The sequence below is a fragment of the Danio aesculapii genome, chromosome 5 (genome assembly GCF_903798145.1).
Source record: "Danio aesculapii chromosome 5, fDanAes4.1, whole genome shotgun sequence".
NCBI classification, from domain to species: domain Eukaryota; kingdom Metazoa; phylum Chordata; class Actinopteri; order Cypriniformes; family Danionidae; genus Danio; species Danio aesculapii.
Genome location: NC_079439.1, coordinates 49789901 through 49803201, shown reverse-complemented (window position 1 = coordinate 49803201; position 13301 = coordinate 49789901). Strand labels below are relative to the sequence as shown.

Here is a 13301-nt window from a genome sequence, read left to right as displayed (position 1 = left end):
ATATACCTGTACATACACTTGTCAATTTGTATATTTGCATTCACTACTTGTATTTTTTTAAATATATTTATTATCTGTTTTTTGTCCTGTGTCTGTAATCCTGTTGCACTGTAGAAGCTCTGTCACGAAAACAAATTCCTCGTATGTGTGAACATACCTGGCAATAAAGCTCTTTCTGATTCTGAAGACATGTCACTCGTATCTTTTTGAGTTGGGAAAAGTGTAACTTTTCAATATAGTATTACGGTCAATATGGTGAATAAAGCCTGCCTTCTAGTTCCAGAGCCAATCATCGATTGATATAAGGCGAATAAAGCCCACCTTCTAGTACAGGAGCCAATCATCGATAGACTGACATAAATCCGAGAGAGGGCTGAGACCAGACATGAGTTTCTACCGATTTTGTGTGATTTGGGTGTTTAAAAATGAAACTAAAGGGGCAGTTGTTGTTTAATTTTATTGATGATTCCTAATATCAAATTCAATCAACAGTTCATCATCAACAGTTTTGGAGAATTTGATGTTTCCTCATTCAAACAAAATGCCCGGGCATACTGCCCAAGAGGCATTTCAAAGACGGCCGCTGATTGAATTGAATTGCCTTAAAGGGACTTTAGTTATTAGTAACTCATAAAGTTATGGTTACTATTAACCTTAACCTTTTTTCTGAATTTGACTGTAATGCAATAATGGGCATCTTTTTAAAGCTGCTTGAAACAATTATTACCGTGAAAAGGGCTATAAACTTGAATTGAATAGAATTGACCATCAGTCTATTTTAAAACTAATGTTATCATAGCATAGCAAATAAGGCCACTTTTTTTGCCACTTGTAGAGAATAAATGAAAAAGTGTATGGGAATTTTGAAAAAAAAAAAAAACAAACAAACAAAAAAGTGTTCAATGCATGTACGTGTCAATGCCACGAATAAAAAAAATGGTTCAGTTTTTTTTTTTTTTATTGCAATTTTATAACACAGAACATACAAGGGCAATAACAACATTACATTGACATCAAAACAAATACAATATAAAAAGAAAAGAAAGAAAATTACAATTATTCATAAGCAAAATTTAAGGCTTTAAAATAATTACAGTTCTTTTTGCTTTGGTATTTTTTTGTTTCTTTTATCGTACATAGGTAATGACCTATTTCTATTTTAAAGTGAGTAAAACTTGTTTTTTTTCACTGCCAATTTACATTTATGAATAAAAAAATCCATATTTAATGAGCAAATTAAAAATATGCCAAATTTTTAAGTCGACTGTATTCTCATAAAAAAAATAAGACATCTTTTTCTTTGAATTCCAACGCAATATTTGTACTCTGCTTAACAAAAAAGAAAAGATCACTCCAAAACAATTGTGTATAAATACAATCTTAAAATAAATGAACAATACTCAAACAAAATGAACAAAATTTTGCAGTTACCTGTTTTAAAGGATAAATACGATGAACAATTTTAAATGATACCTCTCTAATTTTATTTGTTATACAAAAACATCTGCAAATCTTAAAAGTCTCGTTCCAGTTAACATCTTGAAATTGTGATCTCCAATAACCAATGGCTGAAGGAACATTGACAATCCGGCAAATCATTCTAAGATAATTATTATTAAAAAATATTTCTTTTCTATTTAAACCTTCCAATTTAAGGTTTAACATCTAATTCAATTTAACATCTAAATTTGTATTTTGAACTATATCATTTTCTAATAATTTCTTACGCTCTGAGGGAATACCATTAATTACATCATATACTCTTTGACATGTATATAAAAGAAACATTTTTCTAGAAACTCTACATAGGTAAGCATATGACATACTATTTAAAAGGTGTGAAACCAGCAAAATAATATTTCTAAACCAATTAATTTAAAAAAATAGACTTATTTTCGGTGTGTAATATATCTATTATTCCAAATGAAACATTTGTGAGGGGAAAATTGTGTTTATATATAATCATCCATGATAACAATGCCTGTTTGTGAAAATTAGAAAGTTTTACGGGAAGCTTATTGGTTCACAGTTTGCTCTGCATAGTCTTTTGTTTGGCTGATTGTGTGAACAGTTTTGAACTTGTGGCTTCGGTATTGCACAATACTTGTTAGTGGTTGAAAAAAATGTAAGCAGGTAGGCCTATATCTGGTTACAGTGTGAAACGTGAATTAACTATGAGTTGAGGAATGATATTTGAAAACAAGTACACTTACATCCTTTTCTTGGTACAAAAATAGGTGAACATAAATAATAAAAATCAACAAAACATCCGGCGGCACAGTAGCACAGTGGTTATCACTGTCAGATCACAGCAAGAATGTTGCTGGTTCGAGTCCCGGCTGGGCTAGATGGCATTTCGGTGTGGAATTTGTATGTTCTCCCTGCGTTGGTGTGGGTTTCCTCACACATGTGCTTTGGGTGAATTGGGTATCAAAATTGGCCATTGTGTATGAGTGTGTGTGAATGTGAGAGTGGGTGTTACCCAGTACTGAGTTGCAGCTGGAAGGGCATCCGATGTGTAAAACATATGCTGGATTAGTTGGCAGTTTCTTCCACTGTGGCAACCCCTGATAAATAAGGGACTAAGCTGAAAGAAAATTAATGATTGAACAAAACAACTGCAGTTGCATTTGCAGAGAGCACATGTTTTCTTTACTTAGGGTAGAAAATATCAGAAAGCTGTCAGTTGCAGAGATGCAAGATAGTCAAATTAATTACTAAAATGATAAATAAAAACTCAATTCAATAACTTAAACATAAAAAATGTTAATGGACTAATGAAAACTTTATGTTTTAAAATCTAGTTAAATAAAATAATAAATACTTTAGTGTAGGCCTACATTGACTTACCTCAGGTCCATAGCCTGCCTGGTGAAAGGGGTGCTTCTTTTTTTTCTCAAAAAGTGGACCTTTTTGCAGTTATATGCCTCATTTTTTATTTAACTATGAGGTTTAAATGAAGCACTTTAGTAACATCTTAAGCACTGTTTTAGCTGGATTCTGTTGGATGGTCATTATAACCACACTTTTTTTATGTACCAAAAATATTTCCTATAGATTTACAATAAAGAAATAAGAAATAATTCTCGTTAAATTAAGAAGCAGTTAAAGTTTTTAATTAAAAACTGTGGCCTATTATTTTTTAGGCAAATAACTGGCCAGATCAACTTTCCTCAGTCAGAATTTAGACATTTGAATGATAAAAATTAAAACTTAATAATAATAATAATAATAGGGTACGTTTTTAAAATTCATGGAAAACAACAATCTAAATTAGAATTTAAATTAATTTTAATATGGGCAGCATTTGGTCCTTCACACATTGGTCATTTTTGTTTCAAAGAATAGGTCCATTTAGAATAAAAGTTACTTGTAAAATATTTTCTCTATTTAAAAACAACACAGTAGCGAAAGATGGCTTTACTTACGTCAGATTGTAAGTTTTCTTGCACAGCTGGATGTTGAATTCATTAAAATATTTGTAATTAATTGTTGGCCAAAACTAGCTGAAATCACACTGAAGCAAAAGCTGACAGAGGATTCCGTTTGGTTTTAAAGCCTTTTTAAATGGATTATTTTCACTATTTATGGTGGTATTCAAAATAAGACAAATGAGCTCCTTTATGGGACAAATTCTGGACTTTTGTCAGTGAGGGGTTCTTTGAACCACCCGAACCACCCTACGGGCCTGTACTGAGAACTGAACATACCCAGCAACATATTTTTCAGAGATGATCGGATTTTTAGGATCATTTTGAATTTCAAACATCACCATGATTATTAAAAGAAGGAAAAACTCAGCTTCTTGTCATTCTTTATTTTATTTATTAGATAATTTAAGAACTAAATTAGATTAAACATCTCTAGAAAGGACACTTTTAACAATTAATACTTTTTAATAAAGTTTTATTAACAATTTAATAATTTTAAAGTTACATAAAAGTATGTTTTGCTCTTATACGCCGGTGAGTTGTGAATATGACCAGAAGCTGCATTATCCGACTGTGCTCGGTGTGTAGTGAGCCTCTGTAATCTACTGGTTTGGTCTGTATTCTTCTAGCAGGGTCTGCGCATGAGCGGGGACGCGCAGGGAGAGGAGTGGGACTGGGAGCAGCTGTGGCAAATGTTCCACCAGTCCAGCAATCTCGAGAAGAAAAGACAATTTACGGCTGAAGAAAACACTTTGACGCGCTCTCTGGGCGAAATCGAGTGGGTAGACGCGTGTCGGGTGTCCGCGGTCAACTGCGAAGCGTTAAAAAGTAGCAGATCGGCGCGGTTTCTGAACTCACTGCAAACAAAATAACAAGCCCGAAAGACTGACAATAAAGCCCACAACTGACACCAGCCTGAACCAGGGCCTCGATACACCATCATATCATCTACTCGGACATTCACCCCGCATCATTTTACAAAACCCCTGCTTGTTTTTGTGAAACTCGGGAAACAATGAAGACCTGAACTCATGTGCTAGCCGCTGAGTGTGTGTGTGTGTGTGTGTGATAGAGAGAGCTCTTCTCTGTTCTCCAGGAAACTTTCTCCCGTCGCTTTAAAAGCCTGGAAGCAGAAGAAGCTTTAGCAGACTTGGGGAAGAAGCTTAGGCTGTCTTCTTGATTTCTGCATGGAGGTGAGGGGCGAGGACCGGGGATCGGACGGCAGCAGAGGCCCCGACTCGACCCACTTTCCTCTTTACAGCAAACCCGCGCGAGTGCGGGTCCCTGTCCCGGATCCTGAAATGATGATTTACCCGAGTGCCGGAGGCGAAGAGCTCGCGGGGAGAGCCGCTGCGGCCACCGGCTGCGAGTCTCCCTCATCGGACGGACCGGGTAGCAGCCGGATGTCGCCCACTGACGGGCCGACGGTCTTCCCACCTTTACCGCCCCCACCGCCGTCTGGACTCGGGGGGCAGGGGAGTGTGGATGAAAGCGATCAACAGGATGGGCCAGAATATGAGGAAGAGGAGGTTGTTTTCCCCCTCTCAGCACCGCCCACCAACCAGTAAGGATTCATCCCGCACACATGTATCATTTTTTATTCATTTATCTTCGTAATTCATGATTGGAAAGCAGTTCTGCAGCTCAACTGTGCTCATCTTATTGGCAGTGTCTCAAAAACTGTGCATCTGTGTTAGAACTGCTTTTCCCAAAATTCATCTACATATTTGTTAGTATAATGGATCACAGTTCAACTCTCGGAACATACGTTCAAAATAGTGTGTCTGCACCAAAATAGTTAGGTTAAGAAACGTGCTTAAAATCAATCTGTTAAAAAATAATACAACTTTTTTTCAGCTGGTAAATTGCCACACACTATTCCTAAAACCAATTATGGGTAATAACAATACTAGTAAATAGTAAATACACCCTGGTAGTTCACTTAATAAAATGCTAGTGTAACTTAGCATTAAATGTACAAAGAGAGCACAAAAAAATCATTTGTGTTTATGTATGTGCATCTATATATAGATAAAATATATAATATCACATGTATTTAAGTATATTTAGTAATCTGATTTATTAGGTTTCTGGTTTTAAGTCATTAATTCCACTGCTTGTTTGTAGTGTTTTAGTGTAGTATTTCAAATTTTTTTAACAGACAGCTCTCTCAAGCGTACACGACAACACAAACACATTCACACAGTTTTCTGTCAGGTTAAAGATTGTTTCTATGGCCTAACCCTACCCCTAGACATAACCATCATGGACAAGTTCAAAACACTAGATAAAACAAAACATGTTATGTTATATTTGTAATCCTTCATAACCAATGAAGACAAACATGTCCTTCTGCAAAGGATTACTTGCACGTTTATGAATCCTCTTTTTATAACTTTCAGATGATTTCACTTCCTCATATTGCAGAATGTTAGATTATGCACACTGCAGCAGTTAAACCATTTAGTTTATAATGTTGGACAGCCATATAATCTAACCACTTTCTTTCATCAGATAAGTAGTTTCATGTTGTTTTTCTCTCTCTTCATTCCACGACTGCATAAGGCATTAAGCATTTTAATATCACAAAGTTCCAACCCATCTATCGCAATATTCACACTAATACCTTACATGTATGCAGACTTTCCTTGTGCACACATTGTGAAACCAGTTACTTATAAATGATTGTGACTGCTTTCTGTGCCGTTCATTATCATCATGGTGGAAGGATCAGTGGCCGAATCTAATGAAGAATGTCAGGGCGGCGACACTGACTGTTCTTGCTCTTTATATAATGATAAGTTAAATGATAGTGTGTAATTTATTATAGCTCTCTTTATCCTTGGTTGCTCAAGAGCAGATTGATAATTGGGCAATGAGCTTTATATTTAAAAATGTTAAAACAAAATTAAAAATTTCAAAAATACAAGCAAAATGTTTTTTTAAATGCATTTTCTGCTAAAACTTCTAACATTACAATAATTTTTATTCTGCGATTATACATTGCGATATGAATACAGTTTACTTAGATGTGTTAAAAAACTATTTTAAAAAATGGCTCATTTTAGATTGATTGGGATGATTCTGTAGGCGAGTGCATATGCATAAAATATAAGAAACAACATACAAGAATAGACATTCAATAAAGAAAAAGATTAAATAAACAGCTTTTGATTGTTTTCAGAGGAGTCGAGCTGTATTCAGGTATAAACTAGTTCAATAATCAAATGTAAGACAATAATACTGCATAGTCTTCTTTTTAGAGACAATTAAATTCAGTACAATTTTATGCCTGAATACTTTTAAAGAGCCCCTATTTTGCATTATAAAAGGTCATGTTTTGGTTTTAGGGTTTCCAACAACAGGCTGAAATGCATGCAAGGTCAAAAAACACTTTCATTGTCTTATAATGTGCATTTATTTTTGCCTAATTATTACAACAACTTCCATATGATTCGGTCATTGCAGTTAAACACCAGCATGTTACTCTACTCTTAAACCTAACCCCAATTAATATCAACGACACACATTCAGTATTAATCCACACAGTAGCAAAAGTTGAACTATTCTGAAAATAGACCACGCCACGTGTTGCATTTTCAACGTGGTTTTGGATGCAACATGTGAATAGCCCCATGAAGGTTTAACCTGAGAGATACAGTACAAGCACTGATCTATAATAGATAAGTGATTACAAGCCGCATGGGGCGATTACAACAATTAAACACATATTTTGCAAATCACACAAATTGATTTTTAATTACACTTACATTTTATGATTCAGAGGTAGAAGAAACTGGTCCATATGAACTGCAACAGTTACTGGCAAAGTCCTTGTCAATGAGAAAGTCCCATACATAATAGTCTCTGCTGCTCCTTCCTCTAATAGCAACAAACGGTCGACAAATCCAACTTTTGGTGTAGGTTATTGTATTAAAAATGAGAAAAATGACAGGAACAAACAGCACACGGTTGGCTATACTGTGGTGTTGTTGTGAAAATTAACTTTAACTCTTTATTCCCTGCAGCCAAATCTCCATCTGTCAGTGATCGTCATCTATTCGCGCCATGATCAGTCCCGTGATATCCCATGTGCCTGGGCTTCTCCGCTAGTGTCTGAAGGGAAAACACGTTCACATTTTACCGGAACCAGTACTACATATTTGATGATGTCAGAGATCAGAACCCAACTTGATTCATTCATTCGACGTATATTTTTAAACCCAGCTCACTTTCAGATTTAAACCTCAGCTAAATGCTTTCATTCACTTAGTGCTGCATTACACACTGCATGGAAGGTCTCTTTAAATCCTTCACACAGTCACAGGCCTCAAAAAACACTTTTATATTTTATTATAATATATAATTCTAATCCAGATTCCAGACTTAACATTGCGTATACTCACGAAGTGATTATTGCGAATGATCAAATTACGATATCGATGCTGAAACTAGGGTTGGGGGATGTCAACCAATTTGGCATCGTATTATGTCTAATGTGAAACATCGCAATGGACGATGGCATCGTCGTTGTAGGTGGTGGTGAATAATTATTTATGAATGATTCATTAATTAATAATGAATAAATTATTTGTAGCCTATTTCAACTACCTGACCCGCATGGTCTTTGTTTTATCCATAACCAGATCATAAATAAATACAAAAAAGTTACACACAAATTACCACCTGTCAATCACTTTTTCAGCGGGACTCTGGCATGAATAGGCAGAGTGAACTGTGTCATTATTATGGCGTGGACAAACTTGTATGGAAAAAAAGGTTCACGACCAACAGGAACTTACCAACAGTATCTGAGGTTTTCGCTAAAATTACTAAGTACAAACGTAAGAGCGAAAAGATTGAAGCAGTGTACTGATACTGTGACACATTACCTGATAGATTCAAAAGACAGAAGAGTCATTAGATAGAGACAAGAGTAATTAAATATCTCGTTTAACAACTATGGTGTGATGCCATCTAGCAGTACATCCTTGATAAACTGTCCGATGTACACTGCTCTCTGGGGTTTTGCGCTCAAAGCAACCGCTGAGGCGCTGACATGCGCTGCAGCACATGACAGGGTGTGTTTGTGTGTGTGTGTGTGTGTGTGTGTGTGTATTTACGTGATGTGCATTTTTAGCGGTTTAGTGTGGAAGGAGGGTTTTTTAGAAATGCTAGGTGAAATGCCAGTGTGGACGTGGATCGTTTTCGTTTTGCTGCAACGGGGCGGAGGATCGCGATGCCGGCTCAGCATCGTGATGCTTATCGGCCATCAGCGGTGGATGATGGCATCGTCTATCGATCCAACCCTAGCTGAAACGATATGTTGTGCAGCTGTACATGATAGATCCATCACATTGCTTTCCAAAAATAAAAAAACAAAATCTAAAATTAAACTAAAAGTGCTCAGGGGTAGCTTAAATAATGTGTTGGTGCTCTTTGGGTAAGGGATTCACCAGAATAAACAGCAAAAGTCAGTCCAAGGCACTCGAAAAATGTGGAAAAAATATGAATATATATTATAATATATATTGTTTAATGACATGGCTATTCCTTAACTTTGCCAACACATTTCAGCAAACACTTGCCTTCATCAGAGTAACCATATATATATATATATATATATATATATATATATATATATATATATATATATATATATATATATATATATATATATATATATATATATTAAAAAAAAGTGTATTTCTTGTTTTATTAAACAACCAGTTGCATAATGTGTCCATCAAATAATTTCACAGTGACATTTTGGATAATTTCTGGTTCATTATCAGTGGTTTTATTGAACGGCTTTCTGTAAAATGTATCATTCATGTGCTGCAAAAATTTGACCTGTGGATTTTGCACTTCTGCATAGGGTTGTTAGCTTGTGAGATACACTTTTGCTGTAGACTGGTGACCCAATTAGGATGAAAGTTTCCTCAGAGCTTCCAGATGATTGACTCTATGAACGCCTATAAGGCTGTGCTGTGTTGCTGAACCAGAGGTGATCCATAAGCTTATATTACTGCATGCACTCAGCGACTGCTGAGTTTGTGCCATGATGAGGTATTATTCACATTTTAGCCCTTATCTGCTCAAAATGGCTTAGGCTGTGACATAACCGAAGGCTGCGTTGGCTTATGGCTCAGTGCACGTCTAAAATGTGCAACACCTTTGCAGTGAAGAGGAAGCAAGCAAGTGTCCCATGTGACGAAGGTTACATTAACAGCTTGTAGTCGGTGTTTTATTTTTGATGTACATGTTGACACCGGAATGTAAAAAAAGAAAAAAACACTTCCTCCTCAGTGTGTAACTTATAACCTGTATAGCCACATATTCTCATGATTGATCATTTCCAGATGAATTTTCTTTAACTGAGACAGTCGTTTCAGCATTTTCTCACAGTAGCAGGTTGAATGGCAGCGCAGAGTGCTACACATTCTCTGTCTTGGACGCATGTGTGACTAAAGTTAGTGCTTTCGTCGTGCACAGAAGACAACCACAATCATTCACGCCTCTCTACTGCGCGCTTCATTCATAAACAATGATGCCGGCAGCAGAATAAATATTTCACAGATGCTTTCTACTGTTTAACGAACACACACAAAAAAAGGAGAGCATATGAAGAGCAGGGCAGTGCTCCTCTCAAGCCCTGGGTCTTTAGCGAAAATAAATAGCACTGTAGAGAAAGAGCAGGTTGATTATTTCCACGAAGATTAGAAAGGATTTGGATTCATAAACGGTTTCCCTCAAAAGCTGGAAAGAGAGCAGGAGAGTTTGATTTGGAGATCAACAGCAGCGCATATTGTGTCTGCTAGATAAGCAATTGCTCAACAAACTCACTCTGAGTCAAGGGCTAATTGAGCACCCATGCTGGTTAATGGGGTATATGCACAGCTAGTGTTTTTCAGCCAATGATGAACCTCCGGTGAAAAGTTTGTGACTATTTTTATAACAAAAAGTTTCTTTTACAGCATCGATGTTGTAATGTAACTACAATACATTCAGTGAAATAGACTTAAGCATTCATTTAGTTGTTCAAGCGTAAAACAAGATAAAAGACTATGCAAGGTTATAATAGTTTTGGATTTTTCATTAATTTTGACTTTTTGTTTTCAAATTCAGTTTGTTTTAGAGGCAGATTTACTAGCTTTTATTAGTTTCTATATTTTGAAATTGCTTAGTTTTAGTTGAGTTTTTATTAGTTTCAGTGTTAGTTTTATTATTATTTTTTTTCTAAATAAGGATATGTTAAAAAAATAACTCGACCAAATAAAACATTTTTGAACATGTATTCAGAGGACACATGAACACTATTATCTACCACTACCATCTACCCATTCTCAAATTAAAATAGAACAGCCCACAAGATAGCTGCCTTAAATAAAATATCCGTGGAAGGCTGCTTCTGTGGTTAGATACACAGTAGTGATACGAAGTTCGGATCTTTAACGCAAACCAGAACTTTTGTGACAATCCTCCCATGTTTGAACTCAACATACTAAAAATATGTAGTTAGCTATCATAATTTCAGTCGGTCATCACCATGATCTGAAAGGTTTCTTACAATTACGTTTTGCAACCCAACTAAAGCATGATTCACTTATTTAAGTTCCATTACAATTTTCTGTTATGAAATAAAGTTTCATTTCTCCTGATCCTCTCATTTAAGCCCTCAGTTTACCCGCGCTACAGTTGTTCAAGTTTAGTTCAGTTTAGTTTAGCAGGCTGTCATGTATGATTTATGTTTGGGTCACTAAATCATGCATGCATAGTATTATCGGTTCACCGCTTTGCTAATCTGATTTCAGTGTACTATTCTAATAACTGAATAACTCTGTATTGGTTTATTCCAAGTCAGAGGGGGTATTAGGCATATTAAAAAGTAAGTAGTTTATGCATAAGACATAATGAAAACACAAATCGTTTCAAATGATTCAGTTCGATTTGGTGAATTAGTTCAACGGGTTCACTTAGAAGATCCGGTTTGGGTTCAGTTCACTGAATCAAGCCTGGATTATACTCGTTTGTTTTCATTTACTATAATAACATTGAGACCAAGTAACCGCTAGTGCAGAATCTTCATTAAAAATACTGGGGTAAAATAATCATATTTTAAAGACATGGAGGGGGGAAAATGTAATTTAATGGAGTGCTTCTTGTCCGGGACTCACCCTAAATCAGTCCTTAATTGTGGCAATTTATAATGGAAAGACCGGAAGCGCTAAGGCTGGCTGGCTGACTGAAATTAAAAGTCCTTGTGCATATACCCACCTGGCTTTTTCTTTCCTCAATGTTTTTTTTTTTGAGAAATACAGGGACTTTGGAATGCCAAGTGGTGCAGTGAAACTGCTGGTTCCTCCACTGAAATGTGTTCATGTAGCCGAGAGGCTTATTCGTTAGAAAAAGTCTTCTCTTTCCTCTTAAAAAAAAAAAAAGAAAAGAAAAGCTTGAAACAAATTCTCCAATTCTTTTTTTTTTTTTTTTTTTTTCTTTTTTTGACCGCATTCATGACCTTTTGTATTTAGTTAAAATAATAATTTTATTGGACCATGCAGGATTTTTCAGAAATCTCTAAATTGCTCTTAATCTTCTTCCGGATCTGCTTTTAACCGCCTGCCTTGTTCCCATTTTGTAAAAAACATCCGAGCTCTAGTATTCATTGTAACATTGCACGTTTAATATCATTCCTTTGCTGTTGCTGGACATCTATTGATTTCTCTTGAGAAGAATGTAGGTCATGTAGGCCAAGCTCATATGATGCTTTCCCCATTATAAAAGGTCTAATGCTGTAAAAGCTCTGCCCTTTTATGGATTGTCTAAAGAAGTTACAACATCCATTTGTTTGATTTCATCATACATTCACGAGGTCCAATGAATATTAAAAAAATGTTGTGAAAGCAGAGCATTCAGAGCATATTTTCATTTTGAGATTATTGGCACACAAGGATAACTGTCTATGTTGTCAGTTGCCACCAGTCATTGATTAATGCACAATATTTTATATACTATTATTTGAATTTTAAATAAATCTTTCAAGCCCTGTTTCCACCTGGAGGTAACATGTAATTTAAGTGATCCAATCAAATCTAGAAAAATATAAAATTTTAAGCAGAATTTTATGCAAAAAGATTTTGAGTCTTTCATAACGAAAAACTTAATATGTTAAATAAAAAAAAATAATACATTTTTAACTTTTATCCCATCCTATTAGAGCCACTTATTTGGTAAACAAAGCAAGTCCCTCATATAATACTCTTATTTCATCGTACTTTCTGGCAGTGGTTTAGTGTGATGTGCATATATTAGTCAATGATTGAACTGATTCAACTCACAAGGCAATGGGAAAGCAAGTGAATAAAAAGATATGAGTGGCACCTATGATTTCGAACAATGAATGCTTTTCATAAGTTTTCTTACAACAGATGTTGTAGGTAGGAGGAGAGTAGGTGGTTATTTGAGGCTTGTGACTATATCTGAACATTATTTGCACTACAAAAGCAATCTGTTCTTTGAAAGTGGTCAAACTAAAAATGTTTGACTGCATTTATAATTGTATTTGGGTTGTGCACTTGAGATCAGAATGACAAAAATGCATTCCTAAAGGTGAGCTGCTTGTACCTTAAGGATGTTTATTCAGTGTATTTGTGCAGCTGAATACGTCAGCGCTCTTCTAAAAACTCGTCTCAAAAAAAATTGAAATTGATGCTGAGCAGTTACTATTGTGTTGGTGTTTTAAAAACAGTGACGACAACTACAGAAAATTAACACTAAGCTTGGCAAGAAAATAAATAAAAATGCTTTGTTGTAGGCATGCCCTAAGAGTGTGGAAGAACATCTGTTTAACTGTAGAAATTTTTGTAGCGT

The 13301-nt window shown here is 35.5% G+C and overlaps 1 protein-coding gene across 1 annotated transcript in view; it reads left to right on the top strand.

Annotated features, from left to right (window-relative positions):
• Nucleotides 1–4066: 4066 nt before the first annotated feature.
• The window catches only part of rasa1a (RAS p21 protein activator (GTPase activating protein) 1a), an 80600-nt gene continuing 71365 nt past the window's right edge, over nt 4067–13301 (top strand). Inside the window, exon 1 of the mRNA XM_056458396.1 lies at nt 4067–4995. Within this exon, the coding sequence (XP_056314371.1) occupies nt 4619–4995 (377 nt within the window). The 5' untranslated portion in view covers nt 4067–4618. The remainder of the gene's footprint in view (nt 4996–13301) is intronic.